The 20,977-nt window shown below is 36.3% G+C and overlaps 1 protein-coding gene and 1 pseudogene across 1 annotated transcript in view; both read left to right on the top strand.

Annotated features, from left to right (window-relative positions):
• The window catches only part of CPA3 (carboxypeptidase A3), a 39,029-nt gene that overhangs the window by 1,321 nt on the left and 16,731 nt on the right, over positions 1–20,977 (top strand). The window contains exons 3-9 of the mRNA XM_037827574.1: positions 1,663–1,787; positions 10,869–10,968; positions 11,072–11,173; positions 12,718–12,819; positions 17,183–17,293; positions 18,290–18,380; positions 19,427–19,629. Of these exons, the coding sequence (XP_037683502.1) occupies positions 1,663–1,787; positions 10,869–10,968; positions 11,072–11,173; positions 12,718–12,819; positions 17,183–17,293; positions 18,290–18,380; positions 19,427–19,629 (834 nt within the window). The remainder of the gene's footprint in view (positions 1–1,662; positions 1,788–10,868; positions 10,969–11,071; positions 11,174–12,717; positions 12,820–17,182; positions 17,294–18,289; positions 18,381–19,426; positions 19,630–20,977) is intronic.
• On the top strand, positions 14,485–15,077 carry LOC119510025 (annotated as a pseudogene).

Genomic DNA, 20,977 nt, shown 5'->3' with positions numbered 1-20,977 from the left:
CCTCTCTGGGTCTCAATTTCCTCCTCTGTAAAATGGGGATAATAATCATACCTGTTTCATATGGTTGTTATAAAGATTAAGTAAGCTAATATTTGGGTAGCACTGAGAAGCAGACCTGGCCATGATAAATCTGTAGAAGCATCTGCAATTTGTACTGATGTGGCTTTCTTTGAATGTTCTTCATGAGCTAAGCTTTGCCAGCCTCTACAGTTTCCTGTTCCCCCACCCTCTACCTCATCCTTCAAACTCCAGGGACACCAAAAAAGCACCCACCTTAGCCCTTCACATCTTTTCACATGAGAAATGTTTCTTCCCTTATTTATCTGGCTAACTCTTACTTATTCTTTAAGACTAGACTCTCGGGCAGAGTTTCCTGTGGGAAGTCAGCTCTCTTGACCCAGTTTGGGTTGCTCCTCTTCCTCCAGAAACACACCGAGCATGCATCCTCCTGGAAACATTCGTATCTGGCTCTGTCTCCCACCCTAAACATTTTGCTTCTCATAAGTCTCCTATTGGCCTCTACAATTGGAGCACCCAGCTCTGTGCTTGGTGCTTAATGAATGCATATGAAAACAGCCTGAGCTCTAAATTCCTGCCATGCATTACCCTGCTAGAGCAGAGAAATTGCTATTGTGATTTGATGGCCCTGCCTAAGTCACCTTTAAATCATGCTACCTCTCTCATATGTCCCACCCTTGCTATAGCCTTTCAATCAAAATAAACAAACATATTTGTTGGTTCATAGCAGCTCCCATTGTCACATAATTGATCAAATGAGAGGTAGTGTAGGACTCAGGGAAGAAATAGCCAGGCAGAATTAGTCATGGCCACGAGCTTGGGGTGCCTGGTGGAAACTGAGCATTTCCTTCACATTTCCCAGACTGGGAGAGTTGTGCTTCATTTGATTTAACAATTGAGCATGATTTTGAAAAACCACAATAATTGGAATCTTTTCAAAGTTATTTTTACCTGAATGCTATCCTTCTGGGCCTATTTGCCCAATTTCTGAAATTCCCAGTTAGGGGAAGAGAACGAGATGAGAATTAGCAGTTGTCCCAGACTTCACACACACTTCACAGTCTTCATGACATGCCCGCTGGAGACACAGTACCCTCATTTTTCACTGGAGGAGACTGAAACTCAGCTTCAGCATCCTGCTCAAGGACATACCACTAGAAAAATGACAGAGTTGAGAGATTACACCATCTGTTAGACACAAAGCTTCCAGGAATTCCAAAGTCCCCCGGGAGCATCTGGTCTTGAGGCCTGATTTGGGGGACAGGGAGGGAGAAGGAGGATAAAGCCATTTATTTAATCTAAATGCCCAAGTACAGACAGATGGTATGGCTAAATCAACCATGAAACAATCCCAATCAACCCCAAAATGGTGGAAGAAAACAGTTTAAGCAAAATCTGCCCACTCTTTGCATTTATAGAAACTGTATCATGAAAAATGTGACCAATATAAACTGTTTCTTTCCCACTCAATAGTTTTTAAATATATTGCAAAAATCGCATAAGCTCATTAAGAAGATGGCCCATACCTTAGTCACAAGAGAACCCTTAATTCCTTTTGTGGTGCACGGCACATAGTCACTTCTTAATAAATGTGTTGGGCAAGCAAATAAATAACTGCGACTAACACTGAATTCATCTTGGCAGCTTGACTTCTGGTATCCAGATGCCACCCACCACGTAGCTGCTAACATAACGGTGGATTTCCGAGTTAGTGAAAAGGAATCCCACATCATCCAGTCTGCCTTGGATCAAAATCAAATGCACTATGAGTAAGTCCTACATGAATATTCAAATGTGTGGTATACTCAAAAGTTTGGAGGAGCTTTGAAATGGAAAGGAACGGATGATAATTGAACCATTTTTAAATTGAGCCCAAGAAACCTAAAGCTGTTTATCTGTAAGGTAGAATTCAGTTTCTTTCAGACAGACTGCTGAGTACTGTAGTGGTGATGAGAGCAGGCTTGGCTACTCAACTTCCATCTTATATTTGCTCTAATCCACAAGAATAAGGCAGTCACCTACATCTGCCATCTCTAACAACCAGCCCCTCACGAGGAGGGAGCCCATGTGAGCAGGCACGGGGGCGTGGATGGGTTGGCACACATCACCACCCATGACCAGTAGTCAGCCTGGGCTCACCGGTTGCTGGTGGTTACCAGGACCTTGTGCGTGTATTTGAATTCTCCCAATATATAAAAGGAGAAAAAATTCAAAGTGCTTATTGTTAAGTTAGAGAAGTGAGAATGAGAAATATATATTAAATAAATAATTCAATATGAAAGTAATTCTCCCTTAGGGAAAGCAAAAGCAAAACAATAGAGTGATGCTTAAAACAAAGGGGAGAGAGAGAATCTCAAATGGCCAAAGGAGCAGAAAAGAGCCATCCTGGACCCATGGAGAAGAAAGGGAAAATTAAAATTCATTAAGCACCAATCCTGGGCCATGCACAGTTCTGAGCCCTGGGGCAGTGAGCAAAAAGGCAGCCCCAACCATGAACATCCCAAGTCAGCACATAATTTCGAAAAACAAAGTGTGTTTTCATACTGGGGCAAATTTAGTGGTTTTATGTTCTGAGGGTCCTGTTTTAACTCTCCCCAGCCCTCATCACCCCAGGATTCCCCTCTTTGTTGAAACCATCATCTCTCCAAACATGGCTAAGCACTAGTTCTTTATTTCCAAACTTGCCATTTCATACCTCCTACTGGAGGGTAACTCAGTGCTCTAACTTAGAAGGCCATCTTTTTCTGGCTGAGATAACCAGAGATCCTACTGATGTCAGTAATGTCACACTGCAGAGGAGGATTTACTATTGCTCAACATGATTTGATTATACTTATAATATTGCTACAATATCCTCAATAGATATAAACTCTATTGAAATTAAGGAAGGACAGATGTAAGACAAGAAAACAAACATCCCTGTTCATAGCTTAAAAATAGCAGGCTGTTATTTGTGATGGTTGTTGGTCACTATTTTTTTGTTGTTGTTTTTGCTATTATTTCGGGAAGGTTGTGATACAAATTTAAAAGTTAATAAATCGGGAGAACATAATTCAAAATTAATTCATACCAGTATTTTAACCTTTCTAATTAATATATCTGTATACTCTCCTCTATGTTTTCATAAATTGTACCATTGAAATTAGAAATAGACACTTTATAATATATCTCCAAGATCCCAGAAATTAATGATACATAATAGACTATCTCCTTAAGCAAAGATTCAGATGGTGTCTTGATTGTTCATCTAAATGAAATCAGCCCTACGCCCTATATACCCTCTGGTCACCATGTCCCTGTGATTCACTTAATAGCCAGAGTCTCAAATGGTACCTCGGTGAAGACACTATTCCCTTACCTTCTTTAAGGGAGACCAGATCTGGATTCCGATGACCAATTAGTTCTTCCAAAGTATCCAGCCCAAGCTAAAATAAAGCAGAGCTCTGGCCAAATTTTATATTTGGCATTAGCAACAGAGTGAAATGAGGTATGTTTTCCTGAATAGCCAGGTAATGTAGGCAACAGCTAGTTGCTTGACATGAGGGTAGAATAAGTTGCTATGAAGGAAGACACATAGGCAGGCGGGAAGCATCATCCCAATTTACCAAATAACGCACGTCACCTTCTCCCCTCGTTGGTCCTCTAGGCCTTACCTAGCCTGAGCCAATGCTGATTCAAATAAAGGTCTACACCCAGATCCTCACAGTGTGTTTTTCACTGTCTTACACAAAAATACTTTCTTTCTATCTACATCAAGAACTGAAGTGTTAAACTACCTCTAAAAATTAGTTTTATCTAATTAGGACATGATTTCTAGAAATTGGCTCAAATTATCCACAGTTGTGGGAAAGCCACATAATTAGATAGCTACCTTTCTCAGAAATATAAATATGTAAAGTGATCTGTGCAGACAAGAACTATTTAAAATCTTGTCTCCAAGTACTAATTACATAGATAATTTTATTTGCATATTAATTATATGTGTTACTTGGTGTCAGTCAGTAACAGAAGAGGGTTCTAAGAACAGAAACATCTGGTTGGACCCAAGCACCAGGCTGAATAAAACTATATTAAGAGGCTGGTTTGACACAATGATTTACTTAGACACCCTTCATTAGACAGTGCATATAAGCCACTATTTAGTTTAAAGCATCTGTGTGTGATATTTTTTTTTAATCTTCAGAAAATTAAATTAGTGAGACATTTGATTTTAAAGTAGCATGCTTGCTTTTTTTTAATCTACACTTTTTCCAAATCATGAAAGGCCAAGTCAAAAAATCAAATTATATGCATAGACTAACAAACCTGAACAGACTGGTGAATAACTGTCTAATGGAAGCACATTCATTGGACTGAGCCAAGCAGAACAGACATGAAATTTCAATTCAGTAGCTAAAAACCTTTGTTTTATTATTAACATTTAAATGTTTTATATAGTCAATCTTTAACATTCTCTTCTCTGTGGTCAAAAGTTGAAATTAGAAAACAAGAGTGAGTGAAAGGAAATTCAGAAAACAACTATTACTATAATAATAAAACCTAAAAATTACGATTAAGCAAAATCTTAAGATCCACATGAGACCATGTGGGAAATACCAAAGAGATATGCACCAAACTGACATTACAATAATCAACACTTCATATTAATGTCTAATTACCAAATAATGTTCAGTCAGACACAAATTCACATTTCAAGTATATACACAGTCCAATCAAATGTGTGTTTCAATCAAATAAATCATTATAAAGTGCCATTTCATCCATTTTTCCTTCTATCCCACATATACTTACATTATTACTTGCTCAAGAGTAAAACAAGTATGGTAATGTCTATTACAAATGCCCATGATATGTTAGTCATAAGGGAAAGCAGAGGAGTGTGGTAGGATAAAAAAGTCATGTATTAGGTATTTGAAATGTATTTAACATCTCTCAACCTCATTTACCTCAGTGTAAAATGGAGATAATAATGGAACCTATTTCAGAAGGGTTTCCTGGAAATGGATTGGTTCCATAAAATCACTCCGTCTGGATCCTTTACTTCTGTTAATGCAAGACCCCTAAACAAAGACCACTTTTATATATATGCTTGCATGAGCACGCACATACACACACATGCATGTGTGCACACACACAATGCATGACAGAGGATGACTAGAGGCTGTCCCTAGTGGCTCCCTTTTCCTCCTGATGGATAAATTAGTACCTTAAATTTTATTATCCTACACAAAGCTAAGCCTCAAATGTTGGGAAATCCGCATCAGTAAATGCAGAGTGTGATGCCTAATAACCCAATTAGGGAGTTACTGGGGTCAAATGGGATCTTAGGCAAACATGAAATCGTACTTTTATGAGTAGTCCCAGTCCTGTTGAGATGTGGGCCTAGGGAGAGTCCAGTTCATAAGCACCATAACAATGATCTGCCTTCCTGAAACATCCTTTTCCTACAAAAAAACACACGCACACCCACACACAAACAGAGCCTAGGGCAGTTGCATACATTGATCCTCAGCCCTCTAGCCCTTCTTTAAAAGCAGTAGAGGGTGGGAACCTTGAAATTTACAAAGTAGGATCCATCTTACTTCTCTGAATGTTTTACCTGCTCTCTGACATTGGGACACAGACTTCCATGAGAGCTGGCCAACCGGGCAAAACTCTCATAAGTCTTAGTAGACTACAGAGAGGACAGCTCTGAGGGTAACTTCCTGGGATATCACTCTTCAGTGGAAGCATCAGTCTATAATGGTGAACAGCTAGGATCCTGGAGTCACACATTCTAGGTTGAAATCCCAATGCCTGCATTTTACCAATTATGTCAACTTGGGGAATCTACCTAACTTCTGTTGAAATGCGAGTGATAATAATCGTACCTAATTAATAGTGTCGATGTGAAGGAGAAAATGTAAATACAGTGCTGAGCTCAGTGCCTAGCACACAGGAAAGACTCAATAAACATAAGTCATTTGTGTCATTAAATCCCCATGGATAATTGTTTATCCTTCCACCTACATTTAGGAATTCTTTTTAACAAATGAAGCAAAGCTTGGAGCACTAAAATAATGTTTGAGAGAAAGTCATTTGGTTTCATCTGCTTAAGCCTGGCTACTGGTTAGTGAAAGGGCTCATGAAAATAACATCTGGCCCTAGTTCTTAATTTCCAGCCTCAGGCTTAATTTCCAGTCCCTGTCGGCAACAATCTGGCATTGGTTCCAAAGTCCTCATGCAGCTGCATTTGCAGAAAGGTTGTATTTCAGCTCACACATTTTTTTTTCTTTTGCTGCTGTTAACACAAAAGCTAAATTGATATGTGTAAGTCTAAAAATAGTCTTAGACACGAGCTTCCTCTGACTAATTAATACTGCCTTATGATAAAAATCAACATCTGGGGCCATCAAATTTCTCTTTGCCTGGTTCCTTTACTTTTATTAATGCAGGTAGACCAAGGGCCACACATCCTTTTTAGAGTTTAAAACAAATATGTCTGTAGTGACCACTCAAAATATAACTTCAAATCTTCTCAGGCTTTGTGTGCATTTTAGTGCAACATGCCTCATCTGACTCCAAAATTATTGTCACAAACTTATTTTCTCAAAAATCCAAGATTCATCAGAAATCAAAAGCAAAGCATACAGTGGGTTCAGTATAACGTGCATAATAATCTGCTTGTCAGTGTTCTTAGTGGGAATCAATATTCATGAGCAGTACTTGATCCTATGTGCTAAATAAACTCTAATTAGGAGTACACCGTGTTTATGCTCTGCATCAGAACTCAGATCAGTCAAGTCAATCAGCAAGGAGAAACCAACAGGTAGAGTGGCGTTCTGCAGAGTCACCACTCATTATCGTAAGAAATTGAAGAAATCAAAGAACCAAATAACTGCATACAGTCAAAAACCTGGCTCAATGACATGTGAAGTCTGTAAAGTGGTTGTTGGTTTTGTGACTGGACTTCACTGTTATGCAGAGATTCAATGGGTGCCTACTGGGTGCAAAGCACTTGTCATATTTCACGTCATTTCATTCTCACCACAAGCCTGGATGACAGGTTTAGTCCCACTGTGAAAGTGGGAAAACAGGCTCAGAGGCATAAATTAACACATTAACTCCTAAGTGGCCGAACAGGGTCTGGAACCTAAGAATGGCCACAGAGCTGATACTCTTCCCACTGAGTCACTGTTCCTTTTTTTGACAAAACAGGGAGCCAGAAAAAGTGTATGATACTGTCCTAAATTATTAGAACACATGTTTAAAAAAACAGGCAGCATCTCCCTACACAGGGCTCAGTGATAAAATACAAGAAAAATACATGTGAACAATATTAACAAAAATAAGGTAGTGCCTTTTTTATACGCAGTTAATGGGAAATAACATAATCCATGTAAGGTAATTGCACAGATAAGGCATCTTCAAAAAATTTTCTTTTAAATATTTTCATTGAAATATTTCCATTATAAGCCTCAGTTATTTGTCCTACAAAGCAGAATATATTGAATATAGTTTACTTTTTGGGGTGAGAATTATCATTATATTATAAACACCAATTTTTCATACTGTTCTAAAAGGGAATGATATCCTCAAGGGCCATTGAAACTACCAAAGTATATTGAGCTGTTTGGCCCAACAGTAAGGGACCACTGACCCCTGTGCTTGTTAAACTCTGCCTATGTTTGTAGTTTTCTTTTCATTATTTGCTGTCAGCTACACCTACTATCAGTATGCTTTCTACCAGTGAATCACTTACCTTTATGTCCAATACATTCCTTTAAGTTAAACAAACTTTTTAGAACTGCATCTAAAATAAACTAACTAGGCTCTTTGTGAAAGTGTTTGTAAATCTCCTGTGGATGTTACATAATTTTAACATAGTGAGGAATCTAATAACAAAATTTAATGCACCCAAGCATCACTGGAGAATAATTTGATCATATCAACAGATACTGCAGATTAATCTCAAAATGGAAACGAAGGTCATCCTTAATGGTGGAAGACTCGTAGTATTCCCATGCCACCTTTCATGTTATGTATCACTGTTCAGATAGTTTGGGGAATGCAATAAAGCGAGGAAAACAAAATAGCTTTGGAAATGAAGTAGAAAGTATAATTATTTGTAGCAGAGCTAACCCTAAAGACATAACTAAAAAATTTTAGAAGTAAAAGATAGCTTTTAAAAATTAAGTGGCCAATAGATTAATGTAAACAAATCAATGACTTTTGAAAATATATGAATGATAAGCAGTTTGAAAATTAATGAAAAGAAATTACTCAATAGTAATGAAAACTATGAATAAATAATAATAGATATACAAAATTTTACTGAAGAATGGAAAAGACATCTTAAATAAACATACAACTATATTATCTTCCTGTAGTAAAAAATTACTATTCAAATAGGTTCATAATTTAATACAATTCCATCCAAAAGCCCATTTGCCCCTAATTTGACAAAATTATTCTCATAAAACCATCATAGACAGGTGAAATTACTCATGAATATTTTGAAAAGGAGACAATTTATCCAAAATTAAAATTTAATGTGATTAAATATGGTTTGATTCTTACACCAGAGTAGGAAAGTAGATCAGTGGAGCAGAATAGAAAATTCCCATACGGACAATATATACTAAAATATGTGTGTATATGATAAAGATGACATTTTGGGGACCTAAATGTTAAAGGCAGACAAGGCTGCATTCAAATTCCCAGCTCTACCACTTACAAATTGTGCAACCAGGCAGAGTATTTAAGCTTTCTGAGCAACAATTTCCCCATCGATAAAATGATGATAATACTGATATTAAATACAATAATGTATGTAAAGCAATACCTGGGCCATATGAAACAATAATAGATAGCAGTTATTATTAGTATTCTAGATAGCATTATTATTAGTATTATAATCTGTTTGAACACTTAGTAAACTATTTGATAATAAACCTAATCAGAGCTCAGCCTCATGCAATGCCGTAAAATGAATTTCACATTCAGAGTCATTATCTGAATCCAAGTGAAAATGTCAGGATGTAACCTGCCAGGAGTTTGAGGAAGAGGCCAGAGCTGAAGCTTCAAATACGGGTGTCATGAATATAACAGCTGGCGGGATGACAGTCAGGTCATCTGATCTGAGCCATGCGACTCTAATCCCTTATTGAAATATTTTTATTGGAACATTTCCACTATGAGTCACAGTTATATGCCCTGCAATACAGAATATATTAAAAGTATATTTTCTTTTGAAAGAGTATTATTATAAACACAAGTTTTCATACTGTGCTATCAGAGAATGAGATCCTCAGTAGGAGATGATGAGATCCTGACATGAGATGACTTGGAAGAGGTGAAGGCAAAGAAGAGGGTGGACGCCTCAGCCTTCTGCCCTCCCTACATTAGCTTCCCAGTAACTCTTCCTCCCTGTCCCACCCAGTCCAAACCGTTCTGGCCAATTTCTAGTTCTCTGACAATTGGCAAATTATTTAAATACGTTGTGTCTCAGTTTCCTCATCTGTGAAATAAGGATAATAATCTCATGCAGAGATCAAATGAGTTATACTTTATGTCACATGGTAAAGGCTAAATAAGTATTTAGTATTATTATTGTTATCGTTGTTATTATAGCTCAAGTTTCTCCCAGCTTTCCAAGTATGAGACTATAAGGGATGGTCTGTAGATTTGTGCATAAGGATATCCATGGTTACCTAGGTTGTGTGTTTGGGGTAATTTGTGTGCTTTGGAGAAGGGTGAGGGTGGCTGTAGTTCAGACTGACCAATAGAAAAAGAGTGCAAGCCACATGCAAAAAATTTTTATTGAGGTGAAATTCACATAACATACAAAATTAGCCATTTTGTATTGAGCAATTCAGTGGCATTTAGTACATTCACAATGTTGAGCAACCACTTCTTCTATTTAGTTGGAAAACATTTTCTTCACTCCAAAAGACAACCCTGTATCTATTAGGCAGTTGTTTTCCATTCCCCTTCCCCCCAGCCCTGGCAACCACCAGTTTGATTTCTGTCTCTATGGATTTAGCTGTTCTGGAGATTTCATATAAATGGAGTCATACAATATGTGGTCTTTTGTGCCTGGCTTCTTCCACTTAGCAAAATGCTTTTGAAATTCATCCATGTTGCAGCACATATTGACACTGCATTTTTTTGTGTGTGGCTGAATAACATCTAATTGTATACATATACCACAATTTATTATCCCCTCATTCATTGATGGACACCTGGTTATTTCCACCTTTACCTATTGTTAATAGTGGTGTTATGAACAGGCATGTCCATGTATTTGTTCAAAGATCTGTTTTCAATTCTTTTGTGTATATCCTAGGAGTGGAATTGCTGGGTCATATGGTATTTTTATGCTTGACTCAAATAAGTAATTTTAAATGTTCTAGTAGCCACATTTTAAAAAGTAAAAAGAAATAGGTGAAATTAATTTAACATGTATTTTATTTAACCCAATATATATAAAATATCATTATAGCATGGACTCAATATTAAAAATTATTGATGAAATATTTGACTTTCCTTTTTTATTCTAAGTCTCCAAAATCCAAAATCTATTTTGCAAGTACTGCAATGTCTACTTTTGGATGAGTCACATTTTAACTGCACAACAGCCACTGCAGCTAGTGGCTACCACATGGGAGAGTGCAGCTCTAGATAAATGGGGAGATAAGAAGCCAGACACATGACACATCTAAGAGAGATGGCTAGCGGAGAATAATGAAGAAACAGGACATACTTGATCACAGATAGAGGAAAGGGAAAAGAAAGTTTCTGCAAATGAAAGATAAATGTGTTTTTCTTTTTCTGGTAAATGTATATCTAATCACCCTTCCGTCAAACAGAATTCTGATTCACGATCTGCAAGAAGAGATCGAGAAACAGTTTGATGTTGAAGATAGACCAGGCCATCACAGCTATGCAAAATACAATAACTGGGACAAGGTACAGTATAAAATATACATATTTTGAAAAAAGTTACCTTCAGCATTTGTTGTCATTGAGTTCTCTTTTATTCTAATTCCTCAAAATTGGTTTTGTTCCCAAGATTGTTGCTTGGACTGAAAAAATGGTGAATAAGCACCCTAAAATGGTTTCTCGTCTTAAAATTGGAACTACTGTTGAAGATAATCCACTATATGTTCTCAAGGTAAAAATAATTCGAAAACCAATGATTCTTCTTACTGTTATAAAAAATAATTTAAAAGTACTTTATGACTATATACATACCTATAGTTTGTAAAAATGAAGGACATGAGGGAAATTCTTGGATGGTCTATGCTTGGCCTTGAGTGGTGGTGGAGATGGCTTTGGGCAGGGCAGCAGGTCAGGGCTTGCACTGGGAAGCTGGACCTGTTGACACTGCAGTGGGATCCTGTTTTTGTATATAGTGACATAGCAGTCTGCTGCCATTTGTGGCTGTGGTAAGAGGAGGGGCAGGGGGAATCAGCTGGCATGAGAAGTGTTTGAATTTATTTTTAGTTAAATTTGGTAGTTTTGAAACTGTTTGTTTTAAAGCAAACTGTAGAATTCTTTATTGTCAGCAAAGTGAAGGCCACTGCATCAAAGTTCAAGAATTATCTGTCCTTAAACACAATTTGCAACATTCCGCTGTTTTTTTTTTTTTTTTTTTTTGTATATGTAGAACACTGAAATGTTTTTGAAGTTAAATAAACAATATTACATTTAAAAAAAAAAAGTACTTTGTGACACTTTGGGCTAATTTTGAGACAATAGAAAGTCTCCCCTTTTGAAGAACTTTTAAGTTCTAGACATACATTCAAGAGAGAAAGTGGCAGGCAGTTTTAGGCAGAGCCAAGAAAGTGCCTGAATAAATCATTTGTCAGAGGTTACACAGTGGAAAACCCAGACAAAAATCCCATCCCATATCTCTCTTCACAAAAGTTTGTGAATTCCCGGGTATATAAAACAGTTTTCCACCCATTAAAATTGATAAAACTGATGAAAGACAGTCAAAAGGAAAAAAGAAATTTAAGTATTATAGAAATATGAGACTACAGTTTATGAAAATATGAACCATTTCAACCCAGGTTGATGGAGGATCCCCTTCTATTACTGGGCTGGCAATGGCCATTCAACTGCTGCAGGATTTTTTACATCCAACGATTCCACTCCCTGAGACAACCCTTAATAACTGGGAAACCTCTCCTTACCCTGAACTTCTATCCCTTCATTTTCTCCAACCACCCAAAACAAATATAAACTCTCTTCAAAATAACAATCCTTCAAATACCTAGTCACTCTCTCCCACCCCTCCTTCTCCCCATTTCAAACACAACTCCAGAATCTTTTCTAGTCCAGGCAAAATATCCCCATTTGTGAAGCCAGACAAACAAAAGCAAAAGGTGGAAACAGAAGTGATTTTATAATCTATTTCTCAGACCAAAGGACACTATCAATAAAATAAGAAAAACAATATATTGTGATGTTTAAAATCCTAAAAGCAAATCTGACTAGCAAAAAAATTTTGAAAACCAAACTATGTTAATAGTTTATGAATTATGTATAGACATTTAAGGATATGTGTCACAGTCCTCTCTGTGCATACACAGTTACTCATTCAACAACAGACAAGAAAAGAATTGCTTTGAAAAGAATTTGAATGAGTTATTGAACAACAAGGGATCAATTGTGATTTCTTGCAAAATAATATCTTAAGTTCATTTTTAATAGGTTGGGAAAAAGGATGAAAGAAAGAAGGCTATCTTTATGGACTGTGGCATTCATGCACGAGAATGGATCTCCCCAGCATTCTGCCAGTGGTTTGTCTATCAGGTAAGTGAATCAGAACATTCAAAATTCTTCTTTGATTGTCAAGTCTCCAGCACGTCGCTGCATGGCCACACCCCTTTCCAATTGAGTGCAGTTCCACTTAACTAGGAAAACCAACACTTGGTGCTGTCAGGAAATAAATAATATGGATTTTACTCATCGCTGCAGTTTTTATAAAATTGACACCTTCCTTCAAACTTCTTGAACTTCAGCAGACAGTTTATGAAACCAAAAGAAACTTTTTCTGACATAATGTGAATGTTTTTTCTAAAAATGTTCAGATATGGAAAATCTGAAAATAACTTCATATTACCACCTATAAATTTGACATTACTCCAGTGAGCCCAAAGAACAGATCCTTAGTACCTCTTAGATATTTGGTTGGCCACACATGTACTCGGAGTTTTTCTACTTAAATTTCCTTTCCTGGTGAAAAATGACTGCTTTTTTAAAAAAAGTAAATCCATTTTGTAAGGAGATGCCTTTGTTATTCCTCTCACTCTAGTTTCTTGTACACTAATTCCTACTATCTTTTAACTTGCTCTCTCTCTGCCAGCTATTGCATATTGTACACTGATGTGCATGGAGAGTTTCAGTAGGAAAGAATCTGCAAGTAGACTGGATTTATTCCTGTGGTTATTTCCGCTCTCCCCATGAGGCTGCGAGCTCCCCTTACTTAGCCTCATAAAGAAGCACACATCATCAGGCTACAAGAAATCTCTTGCTACAAGTGCAAATATACCTGGAGAAACGGATGGTGGTGAAGGTGACCCAACATTGTGAATATAATTAACACCACTGAATTGTATATTTGAGTTTGGTTAAAGGGGGAAATTTTAGGTTTTATATATGTTATCAGAAAAAGATTTTTAAAAAACCATAGAACTGTACAACACAAACAGTGAACCCTAGTGTAAACTATGGACCAGAGTTAATAGTATAATTATAATAATATTGTTTCATCAATTGTGACAAAATTACCAAATGAATGCAAATTGTTCAAAATAGGGAAAACTATGCAAGTGAGGGGGAGGTATATGGGAACTCTGTACTTTCTGCATGATTTTTCTGTATACCTACAATGTCTCTAATTAAAAAAAAAAAAAAAATGTGCCTGAAGAGATTTTCCAAAAATAGTGATAGAGACTTTAGGTAGCCACAGACAGTCAGGAAATTAAGGAAAATTTCTGTCACATGTGAGAAAAAAAGTTGACTGGTCAATCTCTAAGTTGTTAAGTTTGTTTTGTTTTGTTTTGTTTTGTTTTTGTTTTTGTTTTAGCTAATGGAATAGATTTTTCTTATATCTATTTATAAATATTCTCCGACTCTTCTCCAATTTTTCTATATTCCTGTTGACAGACCCAATCTATATTTACCTGAAGAATAAGACAGAAAGAATCCATTTAAAACAAGTTATAGTGCTCATTTTGCAGTTGGCCTTCATTCTTCCTATGAAATGCTTCTTCCAAGCTGTACTTGCTACAAGTGTCAATCATTAAGTGATCTTTTAAAGAATGTACCATTCAATTAATTTCACTAGTCTGAATAAGTGATTTTTTTTTTTTTTTTGGTCTTCTTTATGGGTCATTTATTTTTGTGCAGTTTGGGGAAAATATATTTGAAATCTACCTGTGTGATCTTGGGCAAATTACTCCAGGAGTAGTAGTTATGACAATTAAAACTACGGCCTTCGAAGGTCGAACCAAGATAGTGGTGCAGGCAGTTCATCTGGAGTCTGATGCTTTCCTGGTTTGTCTCAACCATGTCCTGAGCACAGAAAAGGAGGGGGTGATGATCCAAGGAGTGACTCAAAATTTGCATATACTAGAACTGAAATGCACACAGTTGCTGAAAAGACTGACACTGTGAAAACTGTTCACATTCCTTCTGCCATCATCTTGCGATATTCTGATAAGAGGAAGGACCAAGTGGAAATTTCTCCAGAGCAGCTGTCTGCGGCTTCAACAGAGGTGGAGGTTGGCTGAACTAACAGGTTGCCCCATGAGAGTTGTGGGCTGGTGTCATTCCCACCCTCATATAATTGTTTGGCCTTCACATGCCAATGTTTGCACACAAGCCATATACCAGCTGATGGATCAAGGCTTTGTAGGACTTATTTTTTTCCTGTCCTTCTGTTTCATAGAAGATAAAAACACAAAGACTGGCTGGGTACTCTGCACTTGCTTCCAATCCGTACAGGCCCAAAAGAAAGCAACACTGCAATGAGAAAGAACAGGCTATTGATACATGTAACAACTTAGGTGGACCTAAGGGGTATTATGCTGAGTGAAAAAAGTCGATCTCAAAAGATCGCATACTGCATGATTGTATTTATGGAACATTCTTGAAACAACAAAATTACAGAGAATGAAGAACAGACTAGCAGTTTCCAGAGACAGGGACAAAAGGGAGATATGTGCAACTATAATGGGATAACACAAGGGAGTTCCTTTGTGCTGATGTAACAGTTCTGAATCTTGATTGTGGTGGTGATTACATGAATCTATGGAGGACAGACTGGAGCAAAACCAACAACATTTGCAAGAGTTGCAATAAGAAAAGGAGGAACTTATGCAAGAACTTTCTTTCCTAGAATAAGGCAGGAGACAAAATGGGGAAAGATGAAAACATCAAGATGTATAATTAATTAAGCTAAATCAATTTGGAAGAAGAAAAAAGTTGGAAGACTCACATTACCCAATTTTAGGACTTAGTAAGATGATATGGTGTTGGCAGTGATGGACCCAGAGATCAACGGAACAGAATAGAGAACCCGGAAATAGACCCATAAAAATGCATCCATCTGGTTTTGACAAAGGTGTAAAAACAATTCAATGGAGGAAGTATGGACTTTTCAACACATTTGTTGAAAAGGCTATCCTTTGTGCTGGAGCAACTGGACATCCCTAGGCAAAAAAAATGAACCTCAACCTAAACCGCATACCTTATACAAAAAATTAAATCAAATTGGATCTTGGACTTAAATGTAGGGCATAAACTATAAAATTTTTAGAAACAATCATGGGAGTAAATGCTTTGGGATCTAGTGCTAAGCAATGAGTTCTTGAACTTTACCCCTAAAGCACAATCCATAAAAGAAAAAAAGTTGATATATTGGACTTCATCAGAATTTAAAACTTTGGCTCTGAGAAAAGCTTAAGAGGAAAAGACAAGTTATAGACTGAGAGAAATCATTTGCCAATCTTATAGCTTACCAATCTAGAATATATAAAGAATGCTCAAAACTCAACAGTAAAAAAAAAATCCAATTAGAAAAAGGGCAAAAGACATGAAAAGACATTTTACTGAAGAGGAATATGGATGGCAAGTAAGCACATGAAAAGATGTTGAATGTCATTAGTCATCAGGGAAATGCAAATTAAAGCCACAATGAGATATCACTACACATCTATCAAAATGGCTAAATTGAAAATAGTGATAATACCAAATGCTGTTGAGTATATGGACAAAATGGATCCCTCATACATCACTGATGGGAATATAAAATGGTAAAGCCACTCTGGAAAACAGTTGGGAAATTTCTTTTAATGTTAAATGTACACTTAACATACAACCCAGCAAGTACACTCCAGGACATTTCCCAGAGAAATGAAAACTTATGTCTGCACAAAAGCTCCTATGCTTTATTCACAACAGCCCAAAACTAGAAACAACCCAAATGTCCTTCAATGGATGAATCATTAAACAGTGTTACGTCCGTACCACGGGATGCTACTCTGCAATGAAAAGGAACAGACTATTGATACATGCAACAACATGGGCAGACCTCAAGGGCATCATGCTGAGTGAAAAAAGACAATCTCAAAAGGTTGCATACTGTATGATTGTATTTATGTAACGTTCTTGAAATGACAAAATTACAGAGATGGAGAACAGATTAGCAGTTGCCAGAGACAGGGACAAAAGGGGGCTATGTGCGACTATAATGAGATAACACAAGGGAGTCCCTCTGATGAAACAGTTCTGAATCTTGATTGTGGTGGTGATTACATGAATCTTTACCTGTGTAAAAATTACATAGAACTACATACACCTACATACACATACAAATGAATGCATGTAAAAAATGGTGAAAAAACTGAATATTGTCTGTAGTCTAGTTAACAGTATTGTACCATTGCCAATTTGTTGGTTTTGAAATTGTACTGTAGTGATATAAGACCTTACCATTTGGGGAAACTGGGTGAAGGGTACATGGGACTTGACTATTTTTGCAACTTCTAGTAAGTGTATACTTACTTCAAAATAAAAAGTTACAAGTATTAATTAAGGAAAAAAAAATACAGCTTTCCTCATGGCAACTAATCTTCACACCAATAGCTTTATTTTTTTCCTACCCCTACAGGCAACCAAAACTTATGGGAAACACAAAATTATGACCAAACTCCTGGACCGAATGAATTTTTATGTTCTTCCTGTGTTCAACGTTGATGGATATATTTGGTCATGGACACAGGTACTGCTCTATATCCACTTGTTTGTATTTAAATGTATATTATTTACTGACTTTAATGGACATTGATTGTTATGCTTTAAGTTTAAGGTTTGTGTAACAAGTTAATTCCAGTTATAAAAAGTGTATATTTTAAAGCCTCAGTTTCAGATGAAAATAAGCATGATTTCTTAGTTGCACTGATGTCCTTAAAATAATATGAAATATTTGCTACTGCAAAAGTAACTTGGAAAAATGAAATAAAACAATCATTATAAAGAAAATGTATGCATATGCGATATGGTAAAAGCATATTCAAGCAAAGAATAAATGGCCTTTAAAGAAATTATAGACACATTGATTTCAAAACAAAAATCATTATATTCCTTCATACTGGGACAGGATTTGAGGTGGACTCATTGTATTTAAAAAATACATAAAGAGAGATATCTGTCTTTTTTTTTCTTTTTTTTCTTTTTTTGCATTTTTGTTTAGTTTTGTTTTTGTTTGTATTTTTTTTTTGTTTCTTTTATTTTTTCTTTTTTGTCTGTCTATCTTTTAACAGGATCCTTTAATGTCCTATTGTAGGTAAGTAAGATTAATACTAAACTTTCAAATACTATCAAATTAAAGTATTTTCTGAAAATTGTGCTCCAACAGTTACAATTTGACTTACATTATATCTGAATCTACAAATAGTGGAAGATGTAATGAACTTATCATTTCAACTATAGGTAATTTCAGAACCATTGGTCATTTTCTGATACTGAGAACTAATCAACAGTTTTTGAAACTAACTGAATTATTTCATCAAGGCCTAAGAATATTAATACAAGAAACTACATTTCCAAAAATATTATAAATTATAAGAAAAGATTTCTTTCTTAATAATAGAGGACCTCGAATTAACTAGATAGATTTCAAATAAAGCTGTGGACACCCGCAGAGAGAATCTGAAATGATCAAATTGAAAAATGCAAACTGATCTTGTATAAATACTTCCAACATTCAATCCTGCAGAACCGTTTGTGGAGGAAAAACCGTTCCAAGAACCAAAACTCCAGATGTATCGGCACTGACCTCAACAGGAATTTTAATGCCTCATGGAGCTGTGAGTAGTAGACTTGGTCTTGAGAAAAATTACTCTAAAGAATGTTTAACTACCAAACTTGACTAAACCACCTACTTATCTCATTAAAGATAGGTATTCTCAGAATGTTAATTGTCTTATCCATAAACTAGAAAATAACCATCACTACCATAGAGTGGTGATGAATGTTCTTGCTTTGTAGGGGAAGAGGAGAGGAGGGAGTGTGTGGGATCGTTGTTTATTAACCCATCTCTTTCTTATTAGGTCTTACTTGCTAAAAATCAGACACAATCTAGATGTGTCTGCACATCTGCAGAGAGAGCCCTCAGGTCCTCTCCCTGGTCTAATAAAAGATGAACAATAACCAATGGTTAAAACCAACATGGAGGCAGTGCTTCAGATGTTTAGCAACCTGCTGAGACAAAGAATGCAATTATAAGCAAAGGCCTGTTGGATTAGGTGATGCAGTATTTGCTACATAAATATGACTTTATCATTAAATACAAAATATCATTAAATATAAATTTAGAATAGTGATATAAAATATATCATTAAATATATACAAGGTTAATATATTCACCACTGCACCAATTCATATATTTTTTTCATTACCTAATTTTGTTGAAAATATCACCCTAGCTTTTAATTCTATTCTGCTATAATGAATATGATAGCAGCAGCTATCCCTAATTGAGAGCTTCTGGCTGAAACAGGTTGCAGAAACTCAGGCTCAGAGAAGATAATTTACACCAGTCTCCAGCTGCGAAGAGATGGGGTTGAATTGATGAATTGGTTCCAACCCCTGCGCTGCTTCTGTGTACTATTCTTGTGTCCTTGGTAAGCAGAGAGGAAATAAAATGAGGCTGGAATGTTCCTATGGGCTAGATCTTTTACAGTCTGGTGTGTATACAAAGTTAGTCTGCAGTGATGGTGACAAGAGAGAAACTGAAGCCCCCTATGAACCTGGGGGGCTAAAATGTTTAAACATTTGGTGAACCCCCAACAGAAGAGGAGGGGGCTGCACTGATGGGGAGCAGATAGTGCTCTCATCCACATGTCCTCTGCAGCACTGCCTGACACCGATGACCCATGCTCTGACACCTATCGGGGACACACACCAGAGTCCGAGAGAGAGACGAAAGCGGTCACTGACTTCATTCGAAGCCACCTGGAATCAATCAAGGCCTACATCACCTTCCACTCCTATTCCCAGATGCTATTGTTTCCCTATGGATACACTTCAAAACCGGCACCTAACCACAAGGATCTGGTAGGTAGAAAACAATCTGAGGTTTATGCATTAACACCATCTTTGACTTTCAGTCTGCTCTCCATTAACATCTTGGGTCCTGTTGAAAGAAGTTAACATTTTCATCCCAAAGTAAAGAACTAATGGAATTTCCTTTGGAGTTAAAATTATAATCCTTACATTAATTTTTAATTGGAGAAAAGATAATGAAATGTTTAACTGTGATTCTATGATAAAGCCAATAGAGAATAAAGTCTAGGCCGGTGATCCAGATTAGATTTCTATTATTACACAGCTCCTTTTCGCAATTTAAATTTTTTCATACAACCACACACAACAAGAGCCTCATAGAACAGCAAAGACCTCTGCTAGTCCCATCCCCCAGACACCAGATGTAAGGAGATCCATTGTATATTTATCCACCTGATCAACTTGAAATGATATTCTTTTATTATCCAAAGAACATCATAAATGTTTGTGAAGTTTCCTCATGACGAACACACTGTCCTTCCTGAACTATGATCCACTAAGCATCCTTTTACTTTCAATGACAACTGATATGATCATATTACCTTTAAAAAGAAGCAAAAAAAAAAACTCTGCATATGGGTTCCAATAAATTCCAAGAACTGACAGGGTAAACAGAAGGACAGATGGATAAATATTCTGAATATCTGTAGAAGAAAAGCTGTTAATAAATAAAGCAGATAAAAGTTTAGTGTCCTAGATCCCATGGTGGTCAAAAACTATAGCCCATCCCATAAAAGCTGGGGTTCAAATACCATCTCATCCAAAAAAAAAAAAAAATTTTCAAAAGGTCACAAGTATACTGACCTCAGTCAATTATAGTCAGCACAACAACATTTAATTTTGAATTGGTGTAGAGATTTGACCTATTCATAAAACCATCTGTGTATATACAACAAATATGTAAGCAAATTGTGGTCCATAGACTAATTTTTTTAACCAGTCTGCTGAGAATATGAACCAATAGGTTTGATTAATTTATACAAAGATACAGTGATGAAATTTCAATCCACCCTTAGGAAAATGATATTAAATGATTAAAAAATACATATATATATACAACAGACCACTCTGGGTAAAATAACTTCTTATACAGAAATTAAATTAAGAAAAAATTTAATTCTTGGTTATACACATTATACATATAGACTAAAAAATCTTTATTTGGAGTGCAAATATGTTAATGACTAAATTCTATAATATTAATATAGAATAGTCTAGTCTATTAATGCACAAATATTTATTAAAGGTCATGAAATTCCACTCTAGAAGAGAAGCCCTAGTCTAATAGAAATACTTCAGAGAGGACTCAACCATCTTTCTTCCCTTGGCATGCTTAAAG

Source organism: Choloepus didactylus, chromosome 1 (genome assembly GCF_015220235.1).
Source record: "Choloepus didactylus isolate mChoDid1 chromosome 1, mChoDid1.pri, whole genome shotgun sequence".
Classification (NCBI taxonomy): Eukaryota; Metazoa; Chordata; class Mammalia; order Pilosa; family Megalonychidae; genus Choloepus; species Choloepus didactylus.
The sequence above is the reverse complement of the archived record's forward strand: the minus strand, read 5'-3'. Positions and strand labels throughout refer to the sequence as shown.